The 18503-nt window shown below is 33.1% G+C and overlaps 1 protein-coding gene across 5 annotated transcripts in view; it reads left to right on the top strand.

Annotated features, from left to right (window-relative positions):
- smash (smallish) overlaps positions 1-18503 on the top strand; it is a 254304-nt gene that overhangs the window by 192646 nt on the left and 43155 nt on the right. For 4 of the 5 annotated variants that reach the window (XM_088262088.1, XM_088262087.1, XM_088262085.1 and 1 more), the window contains exon 5: positions 8096-8551. In XM_088262088.1, the coding sequence (XP_088118214.1) occupies positions 8453-8551 (99 nt within the window). In that variant the 5' untranslated portion in view covers positions 8096-8452. Of the gene's footprint in view, positions 1-7865; positions 8011-8095; positions 8552-18503 lie in introns of those variants that run through there. The other variant, XM_088262084.1, reaches the window with a different exon arrangement.

The raw sequence follows: 18503 nt of genomic DNA, 5'->3' as shown, positions 1-18503 counted from the left end.
GTGCGGAATCCCGAGCTGACCGCATGATCAACCGTGATTTTCATGCATCCGCTAAAAGGTTTGTTTACTGCCGACTTTTTGTATTTTTCCTGCATGTTTCGTCTGCGGCGTTTCACGGTCGAGTTACAAGACCTCCATATTGCGACAGTCGGAATTTACGCGCCGCACTATCGGGTGACAGAATCGCCCTGAAATCCAATTAAGTCAAATATATGGTAGAATTAAAATAAACATCGTTTCATAATGCTAAATTTTTTATCTGTTTTATAAATAAAATTGTCAACTTTGTATATTGTTTCATTAATTAATTATGACACCTTAAAGTATAGGATATTTTTATTTAATTTTATGTGAAATTTTAAACACTCGTATAGTGTATTTTCATTAGATTTTTTCGTCTTGTTTGCACTTATCATACAATATCTTTTAAATATTAAAACACTGTATTTATTGATTTGGCGTTTAATTTGTAGAACTCCAAACGTTAATGATTTAAAATTAATACATACATTAAACAATGTTTTATTTGATGCAGTTAAAGAATTGGTTATAACAAATTTTTAAACATTGACTAAATATTATGAAAAATCAACTTTCACTAAATTTTTAGTTAGTTGCGAATTTTGACAAAAGTTGTTTTATTATGTTTGTTATTGTAAGCAATAAGTTTTTTTTTGAGAAACAGAAGTAAAATCGTTCAAGTGCGCCAGTAAAAAAAATTGCATGAAAACAACTACTCCCAAAAAATACATGGACGCATTAAGATAGATATTTAAAAAAAAAAACACCTTTCCATTTAAATTAAAAAACACTCGTGGAAGTGACTTTTAAAATATTGATAATGATTTTTATGATATAACGTATTTTATAAATATTAATCCGCGTGTATTTTTCTTACATTGCATAAAAAAGTTTTTTTTAAGCTTTTGTTTTGCTAACCTATAATGCATACTACGAATGAAATTACAGAAAAGTTTTTATGTATTATGAATCCAAAATTTCTTATTGGTTTCAAAGTCATTGAATTTAAGGATGAAAATAAGCTTTCCAGACTCGATTTTTTTTAATTACCTAACGTCCAAGTGACTCTGAAATCTAGCTACGGCTTATGCAACACTGTATATCATGTACTCAGGCTTCAACTTTATAAGTTTCATAGCCTTTGCCTACTTGTGAGTGGATTTACTGTTTTTGTTTAAAGTTACTATAATTTCATGTTATTCATGAGTGAAAATTGTAGGCAAAAACACTCGCTCCCAGACTCGAACGGCTTCCAGAATCGTTTTGTAGTTCCGTTCTCAAGGTAGCCGGAAGGTTACACGAGAACTCGAGTTCAACAACGGTGGCATTGTTCGAAATGTGACGGCTGTAAAAATCGCGAGAGATTTATGGGAACTGGCGTTCGAGTGCATATTGTACGTTTACATGAGCTATGTTCTAATTGAAAATTATAGTTTTCACCGTAAAGGTCACATGGAAATACACTTTCACAATGCTACCTATTGAACGCTAACAATACTGTGTAATATATAATACAGGTATGCTATGATTTTTTTTTTTTTTTTTGGAATCTGAGCCCACCATCCACCCGCAGCAGTTATAGAGTCCTGAGGGACTCTCTGTCAGCTGCACATAGAGGAAAATCTTCAAAATATTTCTGAAGAAATAAATATTGCTCTATTCAATTAATGAGGGGGGAGGAGGATGTACGGACAGAGGCCGACACTTCGTCCCCACCCCTCGGGATCCCCTCATTACCTCTTTTAATTTAATGATTTTATTTGTATGCTATGATTATAATGCTGAGTTCTTCAAGCCTCTTTTATTATTCGCAATCATTTGCACTTTACTGTCTAACTTAGTAATTAACTAACCATCACGCCGCTTATCTGCCGGGGTAGGCAGAGTGAATAGAACGCCACTTAAATATGTTTTTGCAAACAATCTAAGACTCTTCCACGTTCATACATCTCTTCATACATACCCGCAGATGATTCCGACTTTTGACCTGACCACTTTCAAGTATTTGTAATACTTGATCGTATCAAGGATACCTCGGTCTTCTTCTACTTCTATTACCAACCACATTCTATTCATAATTTTTTTTACTATTCTTTTTCTCATTTATTCGATTCACATCCCCAAATCATCTCAACACACTTCTTTAAAATTTTATCGATAGTGCTTATCTCTCAGCCTTGATTTTTTTCTTTATATCACCATTAGAACATCTAGCATACATCGTTTTGCCGCACATTCATCTGAGAGAACGCATTTCGACTACATCCGTCTACTTTACTTACCGTCTACCTTATTCTGCCAACTCCATGCTTCTCTTCCATACATTTGGGTCTATTATGTAAACTATTATGTACTGCCAGTTTAGTTTTCGGTGATAGGGCTTTATTTGCTATAACTGAATTCAGTTACTGTATTGTCTCTTCCGGTTACGTATTAACAAGTATTTTAAGGTGAAGAATGTGTTAAGTTAGGATGCCCTGTGTATTTTATTGTCAAATTATTTCTTGAATGTTTTCCGCAGATACTTTGTGGCACATTTGATAAACTTAATAAAATTAAATAACTGCAATAACGAAGAATATGGCGCATTTAGCAGTTTAAATAAACGGAGGACAGACATAATTCGACTTTATAAAATTAAATAACTTAGTTTTAACCACTTTTTTACTAATACAATTTTACCTACCGGTTTCGACAAGAACCTTGTCATCATAGGGTTTATTTGGTTAAAAATATTAAAAACATTAAAATAATCTCACCAAAAAGTTCCACACACTAATGGAATCACCCATAAACAGTATGAAGCTGCAAACTCATGTTTTTAATGTTTTTTAAATTACATTAAACCCTGATGATGACAAAGTTCTTGTCGAAACCGGTAGGTTAAATTGTATTAATAAAAAAGCGGTTAAAACTAAGTTATTTAATTTTATAAAGTCAAATTATGTCTCTCCTCCGTTTATTTAAACTGCTAAATGCGCCATAATTCTTCGTTATTGCAGTTTTTATGGCGTCGCCAAATTGCCGTTGAGTTTTCGGTCTCCGTTCGCTGCGCTGTTTATTTTGCGTGACAGCTCATGCATGAACTGTAAATGTTTATGACACTCGGTTTTCGCATCTCCACGGACTGTTCCCCTGAAGCATTTGAAGTGGGTTCATGGAAATTGTTGATTTTGCTAAAACGAATTACTACCGTCTGCGTCTGTGCTTGTACACTGTTTCATTTTTTTTTCATTCAAACCCTTATCCGCACCACAATGGTGCATAGGGCACTGCATTACATAAACACAGTGTTATCTTGATCGTTAACACACGAAGGAAAGGTGATCAGCCCTCCGCTTCAGGTACCAGTCCAGGGTAATATTGAATAAATGTTAGATTGATAAAATCACTTATATTTATTCAATCCCCCCCCCCCGGAATCGAACCCGGGACCTCCAGAACGGTAGCCGAGCGTGCTGACCATTACACTACGGAGGCGGACAGACGGACTGTTTCTTTCTACCGATGAAAATCCTTCAAATCTATTTTAGTTTCCATTCAAAACGCAAACAATCACAAGTTGTTTAGTTGGTTGTTTTATCGATTTGTTTATTATTTCATTATTTCTAACGTATTTTGAATCCTTGATTTACAAAGAATGGTGTATTAAATTTGCTATTATCAGTTAAAGAAAATATGTAAAAGCCCAACAGCTATTGCTAAACTGGCAACACACAACGGAGTACCATCCTTAATTTATGGGATTTAAGAATAAATTTGGCAGAAGGATAGGAGCAGACTAAATGCGATCGCTTAGACGAATGTGCGGTGTATGAATGTATGAAATAAGGAAAGAATGCAAGACTGAGATAAGCATTATCGTTAAAATTAAGAGTGAGGAAAGAATAGTTAAACAAATATACGAGGCGAATCTAGTTAGAAACGGAAGCAGAGGAAGACTAAGGAAAACTTGGCATGATCAAGTATCTCAAATACTTGAAAGCAATCGAAATAATCGGCGGCTATGTATGAGGAGATGCATGAATGTGGAAAAGACGGAGAATGTTTGCAAATACAGAGTTGTGTGACGTTCTATTTACTCTTCCTACTCTTGCGGAGAAGCGGCGTGGAGATACATATCGCTCACCCCTTTCAGCAACGAGATATTTAAAAAAAACTTGATTTTCCAGAAGATCGTTTTTAAAGTTTAAAAATATAATAAAGTGTATTAAAAATAAATATCAAGCCACTTATTGAACTTTTTACTGTGCAACAGATCTTTTTAGGTAAAACATGAATATTTTTTCTCCATTTGAAAAATATTTAGTTTATTTAAAAAAATAATTAAACAATACCCTTGCTTCAAAATGCAAAAACAACACTTTATGCCCTGTAGCGGGTAAATATTAAGCTAAAAATATGCCGCTTTTGCTGGGATATAGTACATTTTCTGGGCATTCCGAAAACATAAGCAACTGAAAACTGACGATTTTTGATATGTGACGTTGTTGAAAGGAGTGAGCGATATATGTACATTCGCATATATTTATATTCCGGTGCTATTATTTTTGATCCCGCTTAATTGCCTTATTTTCCTTATAAATCAGAAGCGTTGTATGGTAACGGATGAACTCATATTTTCCATCTCCCGAGACGTATTCTCTGAGTTATTACTAAAATCTTGTCATCACGTCTCGGGAGAATATTTATTTACACTTGCAAGTGCTGTTTAACACGATTAAAAAACAACGCAAAGACATACTGCACACATGGCTGACGGGGCACGAGCCTTGACAAAAGAGAGGAAAAAAGATCACGAACAACATCTGCTTCCACTTCTTGATCTTGAGACATCCTTGCTTGAGATCATTTTTCTGTATAAATAATGCAAATCGCTCACTCCTTTCAGGAACGTCATAAATCAAAAATCGTCAATTTTCAGTTGTACATTACGGTTGAAACTAGAACTCCGTTGTGCACTGCCAGTTTATGTTCCGCCAAAAGGATTTTATTTATCACTTTTTCATTTTGAAGAGTCATATATCGCTCATTCCTTTCAAAATCGTCAATTTTCAGTTGTGCATGTTTTCGGAATGCCCAGAAAATGTACTAAATCCCAGCAAAAGAGGCATAATTTAAACTTAATATATACCCGCTATAAAGCAGAAAATGTTGTTTTTTTCATTTTTAAGAAAACGTATTGTTTGATTATTTTTTTAAATATACTAAATATTTTTCAAATTTAGAAAAAAACCTTCAGGTTTTACCTAAAAGGATCTGTTGCACAGTAAAAAGTTCTAAAAGTGGCTTGATATTTATTTTTAATACATAGTGTAATATTTTTAAACTTTAAAAACGTTCTCCTGAAAAATCAAGTTTTTTGATATATGACGTTGTTGAAAAGAGTGAGCAATGTGGATACTCTGAAAGGTATAGAAACTCTTGGTTTCCAATCGGACCCATCAGTTTTTAAAAAAATATACTTATACCAGTATTTAATTCGATTCTCACTTATTGCATAAATTCAAGAAAGATTTATTTTAAATTGGTCTGGGTGTTTGTGATATATTTTTTACGTTTACCCTCTCTATCCTTGCTATCCTACCAGCAGTCAAACCTCTAAAAATAGAGGCTTTGCGGGTTATTCGTTTAAAAAAAATCAATCATGCAATGTTTTTCGCGGTTATAATTTTGGAAAATGGGCTAATCGTCAATCACCAAGAACCTCATCTCCTATTTATTTTTCATACCCTTATCCCCACCCGATGGTGCATAGGGTAATTCATCATATAAACGCAGTATTATCTTGATCGTTAACACATGATGGAAAGGAGATCAGTCCTCCGCTTCAGGTACCAGTCTAGGGTAATATTAAATAAATATTTGAGTGAAAAAATCATTTATATTTATTAGACCCCCCCCCCGGTAATTGAACCCGGGACCTCAGCATGCTGACCATTATACTACGGAGGCGAACAACTGAACCCATTGAATTGGGTTTTCCTAATTGACGGAAGAGGGTTTTAGCTTAGTGGTCATTGGTTTCCCGATTTGAAACTGCTATATGAATTACGTATGTGTGTCATCGTATTCATATTTGAGATCATAAGCAGATCTTACGATTATTTTAATTGCTTTGGTAGAAAATTGTCATGGTTATGTTACAGTTATTATACAGATGTTAATTACCCACCACGACCATGGATCTATTTGATGTCAATATGTGTACAGCGAGCATGCCTCAGCATTGTAGGTTAGTTAAGCAATTAAATAAATCTGCTCGCTTCCCGTTAGCTCTTAATGATTCCCAATAAGCTGATATGAGATTGTATTTTTTAACGAAACGTAGGCGGGACGGTTACCGTGGGGTTTGTTTATTAGCGGAAGCGAATATCTTGTTCGGCTAATGTCCTTATCACGATTTATTCATTAATTATGCAACACGAAGGTGACCGATTTGGATGCTATACAAATAGCGTATTTGAACGCAAATGTACTGCATCAAAGTATTCAACGAGCAATGTCGTATCCAGAGACACGTTGGTTTTCAGGACAGCCATCTGAAGTATCTCAAAACATATTTTTTTAGGGACTATATTAAAAAATCCATTTTTGACGTCCCTGTAAATGCCCAAACTTCCATATCCTTTTTTCATCTATGTTGAGATGAAAAAATGTATAAAATAACTCCTAATTGGAGATAATCCAGACTCGTGAACAAGTATTTGGACACACTCAAAATGTTGTAAACAATCCATTAATAGTTTACTAACTGAAATTCGTCACTATAATTACTGTTTGGTTAATCTTTTTGAAGTATCCCACTATTTCGGTTGAAATTTCTAGCTAGAGTAACCTAACTTGATTGATCAATGTTTGTTTCGAATACCGACTCTCATTTCTTCTTCTCTGTATTTCCCTCATGATTGTGCTTCCCAGATAACTGTTTGGTTCTTCTTTTTGCAGTATCGCACTATTTTGGTTTCAATTTCAATAAAGAATAATCCAACCCGATTGATAAATGTTTGTTTCGAATACAGCATCCCATTTCTTCTCTGTATTTTCCCTCACGACTTCCCAGAAACCTCAGATTCATCAGCTTTCTTCACCCTTCTCTATCTTATGTCATGTGAATAGCAAATGAAAGCGAGTCTCCAGTCATTTCCACTACCTGGTCTTTCCAACGCCTTTGCGTTCTTCCTCTGGTCTTTCGTTCTTCCTGACAGTTACAAGATTAATTTAAAAAACATTTATTTTCTATTGGTCTGGATGTTTGTGATTTTTCATATCTGCCTTCTCTATCTTTACCATCCTACCTGCAGACAAGTCTCTAAAATGGAGGCTTTGCGGGTTATTCCTTTAAAAAATGTAATTTTTTAATATGTGTTTGTTGAAAAATAAGAATATAAAATGAAAAAAAATAAACCTGTTTTGCGACAGTTCGGAGCGTCTCTCATTTAAATACGCCAAAAAATAGGAATATTTGGAAAAAAGTTATGAAATATAGTGTAATTCATTATTGCCATATATTGATTCGATGACGCAGAAACAAAATGGATTATGTGGTATAAAAGAATGTGCTTCGCCTATTACTCGTTATCTTCGTGTGATAGATTAGTATCTATTTAGTCTAACAATATTTGGTTCCAACGGGAGAGATATACATAGATTATTATTGATGGGTGGATTTAATTAGTAATATACTATCTTATCACTCCGAAACCTTCTGTCCCACTGAACGAAAGTGTCAGGTAAATTGCCTACTCTAAAGAAAATATACAATTTTTCAATAATTACATCAAAATTCTACGTTTAAATTTGATCTGTCATTTTGAATATCGTTATTGTTTTGATATTAAATTTCAGTGTTGACGTACATCACTTTTTTGACATAATAATTTTTTAAATTGCTTGTGAATTCAGTTATGTGTTATGTATTATTCGCCCAAAATTACAACTTTTCCACGTTTAATTCCAGCTGAAAATTTTACTTGATGATTCTATTAAGTAAATAATAACCGGTTATGTACTTTTTTTTAGTATAATCATCTCTTGAATGCGCCATTAAATTGTTTCTATTTCTTTGTTTCAGATTCTTCAGAAGATGTGACACGATTCTCAGCTCTGGAGCACTTCACAAAGGAACACTTTAAAGCTAATTTCCGCGCGCAATCAACTGAAGACCAACGTGGCTAGAAAAACAGACAACGATTTGACTTAAACTCTACCTGCAGTAACCTCCTGCACTCCTGGGATACAGAACAAAGAAAGATAGAATAATCACTAACTAAAGCAGTTTTTTTTAAATATTTTTTTGGTGCAGTGATTGATTTGAATATTCTGATAGTTTTGTGATGGTAGAGTGATACAGTTTATCAGTTCCAAGAAGTGTAGTTTAGTTTGTCAGTGTCCTGGGATGGTCCAGGTCAGAGAGCGGTAAGGAGGCAGGATGCCGTCAGGAGTGACGGCGGGCCAGGGGGCCACCCCCGAAAGGAGGGGTAGCACCTCCTCCGAGGGTAGCGGCGCTGGAAGTACACATGCGAGATCTGTAAGTCAACGGTCTATTCTAGCATTAAAACATATCCTGAACCTCTTGTACATACGTTTATTTTACCTTGTATATTATATATGGAGCCTCGGAGCAGACACAAGGCTACCCAACTCACTTTTTCCAAATACCTCCTGCGTCGTTCTGTACTCCTGGTAAATTCACACCGATACCATTCATCAAACTAGGTTGATTTGGATGTCAAAGTATGGAAGAGTAGAGCGGCTGAACTGCACTCTTTACCTTTTGTAAATTCTCCTTACAGTATGTCTTTGAAAACGCTAGTAAATATGTAAAAATCTCTTATTTGTAAATTTACCTTGTAATAAGCAGGGTACAAACACTAAAGGAAAAAAAACAAATACAAAAAATATCCTGAACAAAGTTTTGTGTAGGTACTAAGACGTTGGAAGATGATTAGTACCTAATGACTCGCTATTACTTTGGTTTATTATAAGTAGTATTACTATGTAGCTCTAAGTGAATGACGAAGTGAATGGTTTCTAGAAAAGACAATCCTCTACATATCTCTTTCCCTAAACTCTCCTTCTTCCTTTGCCTTCCTTATTATCATTAATTTGTACTTTTCATGAGTATTTAATATAAAGTAGTTGCTTCATACACCAGTAAATTGTACAATAATCTATGATTTTTTTCTTTCTCATTTATACTTAATGTTCAAACACTACCCTGATTGCAAACAGCTATATAAAGTATCTAACGTTTTGACTAATATAACTAGTCTTTTTTTGATTGGTTGGAAGATAGCTTCTTAGCAATAAGCCCGCCAATATTTTTTTCTATCCTTAAAGCTTAAATAAATTTCTCATCCCTCGCATAGTTTTTTTTAATGAGGATTTTTTAACTAGGCCATTACAAGTACTTACATGTAACAGATATAATCTAATGTTGCTGATATGTTTATTTTCCTAATAAAATTTAAAAAAAAACTTTTAAAATGTATCGTATATTGTATGAGACAGGCGTACAATGAAATGGCGCTGGTAATGAAGATATAGTATTTTGCCATGATAATACTATATTCGTAAATATTTTGTTAAACAAACTGTTGTCATTGTAACTAGTTTTTACGACGCCCTAGTTAAATCGGCCCCAAACATCCGTTGGCTAGCGCGCCTCGAATAACCAAGATTGATATTTTAATTGCCACCAAATTCAATCAAGGTTTGCGTGATTCTCTTGATTGGTTTTTAATATCGTGGGGTTTTTTTTTGCCACAAATTGAGTTTTGTGTAAATGTCAGCATTCGCCGGGGAATCATCTCTCCATCACGTTTTTAGCCGACACCAAGATGTGAGTTTTTGTATAATTTCTTTGAGTCACAAATTATTATTAACATTCTCACGGGCAGCGCTGTGGTTTAGTATAGTTAAGCTAGCAGTGCTGCAATAGTTCACTTGTTCTTCTATTATTTTATTTCTCCGAAATCTGATTGCTTACTTGTAAGTTTTTATGTCATGTCGAAATGCGATTTCTCAGACGAATGGGCAGCAGAACAATGTATGGTAGATGTTCGCATGGAAAAATAAGTAATGAATGCAATGGTGATATAAGTACTATCAATAAAATGAACATGGATGTGTTGAGATGTTTTGGTCGTGTGGAACAAATGATTGAAGAAAAAACCGTATAACAAATATATGAAGCGAACGTAGTTGAAAATAGAAGCGGAGGAAAACTTTGCTTGATCAAGTATTTCAAATGTATGATAGAAATTCGTATGGAGAAATAAGGAAAGAATATAAGTCTTAGATAACATTATCGATAAAATTAAGAAATTTGTGTTGAGATGGTGGTATGTGTGAGGAGATGCATGAATGTGGAAGAAGCAAAGGATCTTTGCGAAGACAAAGTGGTATGGCGTTCTGTGGAATAGCAGCGTGATGGTTAGTTAGTTTTTATTTTTTTTTCAAATATCAATGACATCATCCACTTTTTTTTAAATATCGTCCCTATAATTTTAAGTTTAGTACTTTACTATTTAAAATCATCATTTGACTGTTTTGGGTTTGGAGAAAACTTTTAAGAGTTACGTTTTTTTATAGTTTTTGTTTACTTGATATATGCATTAATTTACATATATTTAAAACATAGACAAACATCCCACATAGACATACCTGTACGTGGGTGTACAATATAAAATACATACTTGTAAAACTTAAATACACCCCATAATATTTCCTGCTTTAAATTGCGTTTTTATCTTCTGTGAATAATAATGTTACTTATATATTTCTTTGTTTCAACGCTTACATAATATGAATCTACAAAATTTGCATAGATAATCCTGCCTTCGTTTCGTCCTTTTATTGCTTAAATACGCAGCATCTAAAATTTTTCCTAAAATATTTTAGATAATTTAATACTTTGTTACTAACAAAAAGTATACAGTTTAATCTACTGACTCGTGTGTATATATATATATATATATATATTTATATATATACATATATATATATATATATATATATATATATATATATATATATATACATACATATATATATATATATATATATATATATATATATATATATTTATATATATACATATATATATATATATATATATATATATATATATATATATATATATATACATATATATATATATATATATATATATATGTATATATATATATATATATATATATATATATATATATATATATATATATATATATATATATATATATATATATATATATATATTATATAATATTTAATATTTTTAAAGTTAAAGCATAAGTAGGGTCATGATAAGCGGTGTTGCATAAACCGTAGCTAGTTTTCAGAGTCACTCGGACGTAATGTAATTTAAAAATCGTCTTACTCGCATTTCACGATATAATTTTCATTAATTGATTCAACAGTCACTTTGTGGTGAAATCTATCCATTTTTAATTTATGTTTTACTCAGTAAATACCACTGCTTCTTAAATCTATTCTGGCATGTGTTTCGATGCATTCGGCATCATTTTTAAACACCGTATGATGTTTGAATATGATGCGGAATGCATTGAAACACGTGCCACAATAGATTTTAAGATATATTGGTAGTTATTAAGTAATACTTAAATTGAAAATGGATTTTTTTTGTATATTAAATGCATTGATAACTTTGTGGTATGGTAATAAAACACTTTCGTTACCATCCATTGTTTACTTTGCGTAATACCACTTTTTTTTAAAGTTGTATTACACAAAGTCAACAATAGATGGTAAGGAGAGTGAATATAATTTTGTTTGATTTTTACTATACCTCATTTGATACTATTTTTTTTTGTTTTCTCGTGAATCGGAACATAACATCTGAAACCTTCTTTATTGATGCCGACTATCTCTGAAGCCATAAAACGTACGACATTTTCTCTTACGTCACACGTTATTTGGTTCATAGCATATTTAACGGATTAGCGGTCCATATAAATGTCAACCAACTTACGGCCCGTATTATCTCCTCGTATCTCTAGACAGCTGGTCAGCAATATGAGCACCTTTCCTCTACCATGTCAAGGAGAGCCCCCGGCGCATATATGCCATTATTCAGTCCCAGTTTTGAGCCATTGTCTTGTTTAATAATAATTGTAACACTTCATAATGTGAAACAACACCCAATTATCGTTGTGCAACTTTTGACAGATTACCGTATCGTGTCCAAACCGTAACGATATTATTTATGTAATCTTAATTCCCTTTCTCCGCTTGATAGTAAGCTAGTTCAACCTTAATCCGCCTTAACCCTTTGTTATCAAGGCTTTTGGGGTTACTTTGCCAGAAAAACTACAATCTGAAAATAAATAATTCAAAAATAAAATGTGTTCCATAATTTATAAATACCTTGTGCAGTTGTGTTATCTTCGGCGCTACGACAATTGGCTCGGATCTTATTTAACTAAATGTATGCAATAAAATCACTCGTAAACGCGTGGAAACAAAAAAATGTATGCAACGATATAAAAAATCACTAACTGAATGACTAACAAGTAAATGCTGCTCGCTTAATGTCTACCTCATTTTTACGCCGTGCCCATAACACTACGAATCAAATGACTCCTGACCTAATTGGCCTAAAGACATCCGGTGTTGAAAGAAATAGAGTAGGGGTGCAAGTACCATAAACAAAAAAAAATATCTTTTTAGTTGTACAATACATGTATTATATTTGTATCAACTTATTTCTTGTTTTTCATTAACCCTGACAAGAATATCACAGCTTCACATAGCTTACTTTTCACGGAAACAAAATTGGTTTAATTTGCATTGTTTTTCTCGTTTCTCTTTATGTATTTCTGTAACTTCAATTTTTGTAATATTACAAAAAATGTAAGATATGAATGATCATTCAATTATTAACATCGATTTATAACTTATTGAAAAAAAAATTAATCGAAAAAAAATGTTCAATCATGAAGGAATCCCTAACATACTGTCCAAAATGTATCTGATACTTATTTATTTTTTTTACAAAAATGTTAATAATATTAGTATGTTAATAATGTTTTGTCCGCCTCCGTAGTGTAATGGTCAGCACGCCCGGCTACCGTTCTGGAGGTCCCGGGTTCGATTCCCAAGGGGGGTAAAATAAATATAAGTGATTTTTCACTGTAATATTTATTCAATATTATTACCCTGGACTGGTACCTGAAGCGGAGGGCTGATCACCTTTCCTTCATGTGTAAACGATCAAGATAACACTGCGTTTATATGACGCAGTGCCCTATGCATCATTGGGGTGCGGATAAGGGTTTTATTATTTTTTTATTATGTTAATAATAATTAGTATGTTAAAATGTTAATAATATGTATCTGATACTTTTATAAAGCGTGACATCAGATTCGACGGATCCGATGTTTCTCGTTGGAGTACCGAAAGCATATATAATATATTGAATTTTGGTGGTCAAAGGGTTAAACATAACAGAATCCACCAGACTTATATGTTTAATATTATGAAATATGACAAACATTATGTTATTATTATAATTCAATCAACGGTTCTCTACTTCGACCTCTCGTGTTCTTGTTTTCGCAAACTGAGTAATAAACCCTTGGGGCATTTGTATTTAACATAACTTTTCTAATTGTCTTAACCTTTGGGAACACTTGACACGAACACTTCACGTTTGATTCATAATTATTCTTGTTATAATGCAAGTATCGCTTCGTCTAAGTGTTTCTTCTTTGGTCGCAATTGCATTGACTGTGGCTTGTCCCGTGTCAGAGGCGTCATGGGACGCATTGAAAGGTAATGAAAAGCAAGATGCAGCAGTTGCAATTACAGCATCCATCAGCTTTGATGATGCCGCAACGGTGACTTTTACACGTCATCAGCGACTAATTACTTGAGATGTTCGCGGTTTTCATCGGGGTTACTGAACACCGCAAGAGACAGCGGTAGATAGAAAGCCAAGACATATATTATATTTACTAAATTAGATTATATTACAATCTATTCGAGCTAATATTTATATTTAATTCAACATTATTTATACTTACATATTCTTATAATAAATATAACATTTCTTATAAATTCATTTATACTCTTCTCATTATTCGTACGTTCAGGCATCTCCTCATACATCTTAAACCCTCATACATACATAATGCAATTTCGCGATTTAGTTTATTTTCAAATGGCAGTCTTATTCTATCCTTGTTTCTAGTTACATGTTTTTGATTTTTTTATTTGAAACTCCCTTATTTATAAAATATTTGAGCATTCTAAAGGTAAAAAATGAAAATAAAAATAAGCATAATATTACATACGTATATATCGCTCTCTTTTAATTTAATGTTTCTATGAAGTGCTTTTCGCATTTTTTCTATTTTATTATACCTACTTTTCTAGCTGACGTATACCTGATAATGCCAATTTTCCTCAGTCTTCATCTGCTCCTTTTTTCCAACTGACTGATAAATTCTCCTCATAAATTTGTTTTACCGTTCTTTCCTCGCTCATTTGTTCCACATGTCCAAACCATCTCAACACACCTTCTTGATTTTATTGATAATGCTTATCTCAGATTTGCATTATTTCCTTTATTTCATCATTCTAACATCTATCATACATCTTTTTGCCAACCCTAATGTATGGAGTTATCAAAAGAAGGATGAAAGTAGGCTGAATGCAGTTGAAATACGATCCCTCAGACGAATGTCAATTTCTACATTTTATTATTTGCAAACGCACCATGCCTTTGCCACGGGCAAAATTTAATAATACATTACTAAGCATATTTGTATTATGGGTAAGCGAACAACATAACTTACATTATTGTTGTCCATTTTTTCTGTCCCTCCAAATTAAATATTAATGAAAATGTCTTCATCAACAATTTAATGTGTACATTAGTGTTATTCTAGATGAAAGATAAAAGCAAAATGTTACTCGTTTGTTTGCCTCTCTCTTTTTCTTCCGACGAAACTTCAGATTGCAACACATTTATGGACACGCTAATCCCTGGTGTTACTCAACACGGGAATGGTATTTAGATATTCGTGCATGCCTCAAAGTTGTTATCTTTATCAATAAAATATCTTCATTATCGCAGATATTTTAAGTAATTTGGATCATCGAAGTGTATTAACAAGTATGAAATGTCGTGGTTTTACTATAATCAATGATATACGATACGATAGTCAATTTATTGAAAGCTGTCCCACTGCATTCCCAGATCTGATATAGAAGCATGTGGGCTTTTTGACAGACCTTCTCTTGCGAAGCAATTTTTTTACTAAGTTGCGAAATTTATTGAAAATGTGAAACAAAATTGTATCCGAATTTGACTGTGAATTTACATTTAAAAGCTGATAATCACCTGATCACTCATATTGGTATTTTTATTATTTACAAAAATACTTCCATTTCATACTATTTCTGTGAGCCTAAGCGGGTCATTATTAGAAATAGGTATCAAATGGTTGGTAAAGTGTGCTCGAACCGAGAAGCTTTGACTCAAGAGTCTGCAACAGTAACCACGGAACCACAACCCGACCCAATCAAACAGTATTATGATTTAAATCCTTGTGCATAAGCGCCAGGAAGATTTTTTAGGCAACCAATAATACCGCCATACATAAGGATTTATAGTCGGTCGTTCAAAAAAGTAAAACACAAATCCTGGGCAAAATCGAGGCAAGCATGTGAAGAGTCATTTTTCATAGCATGTTACTCAGATTTTGCTTTTGTTTTTGCCCAAGTGATTACCTGCGCATTATACAGTCTCGAGTGGTGCTTGCCTTTAGAAGGTCGCTGAATGGAACAATATATTGATGGCAACACACGGGCACAGCTGCCTCCCTGCATATATGATCACTGGATCGTGGATAAAGTATTTGACTTGTCGTGTACGTGGCATTAGACATTCTTAATATGACATGATGCTTTTTATAGTCCGCTGACGATATTATTTTTCTCAACCACATTTTTCTTGTGAGTAGTGATTGATTTTATTGTACAACAAATCTTGTCATAAGAGAATTAATCTTTTACATCCTTCACTCGTCATTTATTTGTCTTTTATATTTTTCATTCAATGATTGCCTCACTCGTTCCTTCTTGGTCGTTTTTTTTACATTGCTTACATTAAATTAATCGTCCTCTTAGTAACCAATATTTTTGCATTAATTAGTAACTATTTTTAACGAACTAACTTATCAACTAGCTATCACACGAGAACCATTGCAGCGGTGTACGTAGAAAAATACATAAAACAAATTTTGAATACAGAGTTAAAGAAATTTAATATGATTAGCAAAGAATATGAACATTTTGTATCTATAGTATACTACTACTAGTACTTCTACCGTCACGCCGTTTCCCGAAAGGGTAGGCAGACGGGATGGAACGCGACATTCTTCTGTCCTGACATACACTCCTAGTTTCCTTAACATCCATATATCTAGTGATACATGCCCTCCGATTACGCAGACTTTTGACGCCACTAGATTTTAGGTTCTGATAGATCTAAGAGGCAAATATGGCAAGTATGAAATTTTGTTTTTTTTAATAAAATTCCCATTTTCCTGTAAACGCAAACAGATCTGGTAAATTGTGGGTAAGGTAATGTGATTCAGCATTAATTCTTTATAAAAGAACTGGAATGTTTTAATTGGTCGATTTACTTTTTTAATTTTTTTTTACCTATTTGGTTAGTAATTTGAAATAAATTAAAGTACATATCAAATTATAGTGTTTTACTGATTCGTATCGATTTCGCTTCAAACCGAGCGCCGCGCCGTGCTGTCAATATATCGAGTTGCCAAAACAAAATTCCATAAAGTACCTACATTTATTTAATTTTTTACTCTTGATTGGACTGTGTATCAATTTTCAGTATCAAATCCTTTCCCACAATAATTGCCCGCCGAGCCGTGAAATCGTTAAGCCTGTTATTAACAACTACGTGTCGTAGAAAAATTAAATTTATTAGCGACCCAACAAAAGGTTGAGAAAAGAAAAAATATCTTGTTTCACATTAGATATGTATATTGTCTACCGTTGTGTACCGTTGGCCAAACTGGCTTGTGTGACCTAACAGCCTATCTGGTCCATACTTGATCAATCGACTCGTATTGGTATTAGCTGCGACCAGTCCAACGTCTGCATCTGAACGTTCACGTCATCCCAATTATTACACAGGCCAAAAAAATTTTAAAAAAATGTTTTTATTACGATTTGCTGCCTTCAAAATGCTGATTTCATACATGCCACCAGATATTTTCTATCAGCTCTAGTTTTTGAGATACAGGTTTGTTAATGTTTGTTGTGATACTAGCCGAAAATAAAAAAAAAAAAACAAAATTTAAGTATGTATCAATTTTTAAATCAAACACAGATTTTTTAGCCTAATAAGTTGTACTTTTTTTAACAAAAACACATCAAAAATTAATATTGTTTCTCCTAGTTATGTCATTTTCAAACGACATTAGTTTGGAAATGCCATAACTAGGCGTTTTGATGTTAATGTGTTTTTGTTAATAAAATACATACAACTTAGTAGACTAAAAAAAATCTGGGTTTGATTTAAAAATTAATACATAAATTAAAATGGAGTTCTACAAATTAAATTCCAAATCAATAAATAAATAAAAATGTCTTTAACGGCCAAAATGGAAATTTCCCACTCACAATTAGAACCTAATAGCCAAATATATACCTGGAGTTACACCTGAATCAACCTGAACAATGAACACTGGATTAACAGAAATTGGCCATCAAGAGATGTCACGATTTAAGGAAAACAAAACGTAATTAGCGAAGCTTTGGTTACAAGAGAAAAATATTACTTTCGCCTTTGCATATTGATTTAGGGCTGATGAAGCAATTGCTGAATGCTTTAAATCGAGATAGAATTTTTTAAGGTAGGTACTTGTCAGACAAATTTCCTGCGATTAGCATGGAAAAACTAAAAGCCGGTATATATTTGATGGTCCTCAAACAACTTGTTAAAGATTCACAATTCACCTCATCAATAAACGAGGCTGTTCATTTGTTCAAGCAGTACAATATTTTGTAGGGAATCATAAAGCATGGAATAAGGTAGAATATGTAAAAACTATGCTTTCAAGTTTTAAAATTCTCGGTTGTAACATGAGCATAAAAGTTCACTACCTCCACAGCCGCCTAGATCGCTTTCCAGAAAACTTGGGTGATTTTAGTGAAGAACAGGAGTTAAAGATTCCATCAGTACTAAAAAATTAACTATGGAAGATCGATATCAAGAATGATGGGATATCCATATGATGGCCGACTACTGTTGGAGCCTTCAGAAAAACTAGCCTACTAAACTCTATGCTAGAAAGTCATATAAAAGGAATGTTTTAAGTGATAAGTGACTAATGTATGTAAATTTTGTAATAAATACTTTAATCTATGCTTTTCTGTCCATAAATACTTAAATCTATGTGATTTTTTGTTTAATTAAGGA

This window comes from Brachycentrus maculatus, unplaced genomic scaffold, assembly GCF_059751285.1.
Source record: "Brachycentrus maculatus isolate JH-2025_06_01 unplaced genomic scaffold, ASM5975128v1 h1tg000173l, whole genome shotgun sequence".
Lineage (NCBI taxonomy): Eukaryota > Metazoa > Arthropoda > Insecta > Trichoptera > Brachycentridae > Brachycentrus > Brachycentrus maculatus.
Note: the sequence above shows the minus strand (reverse complement) of the source record. Positions and strands in the feature narration are given on the sequence as shown.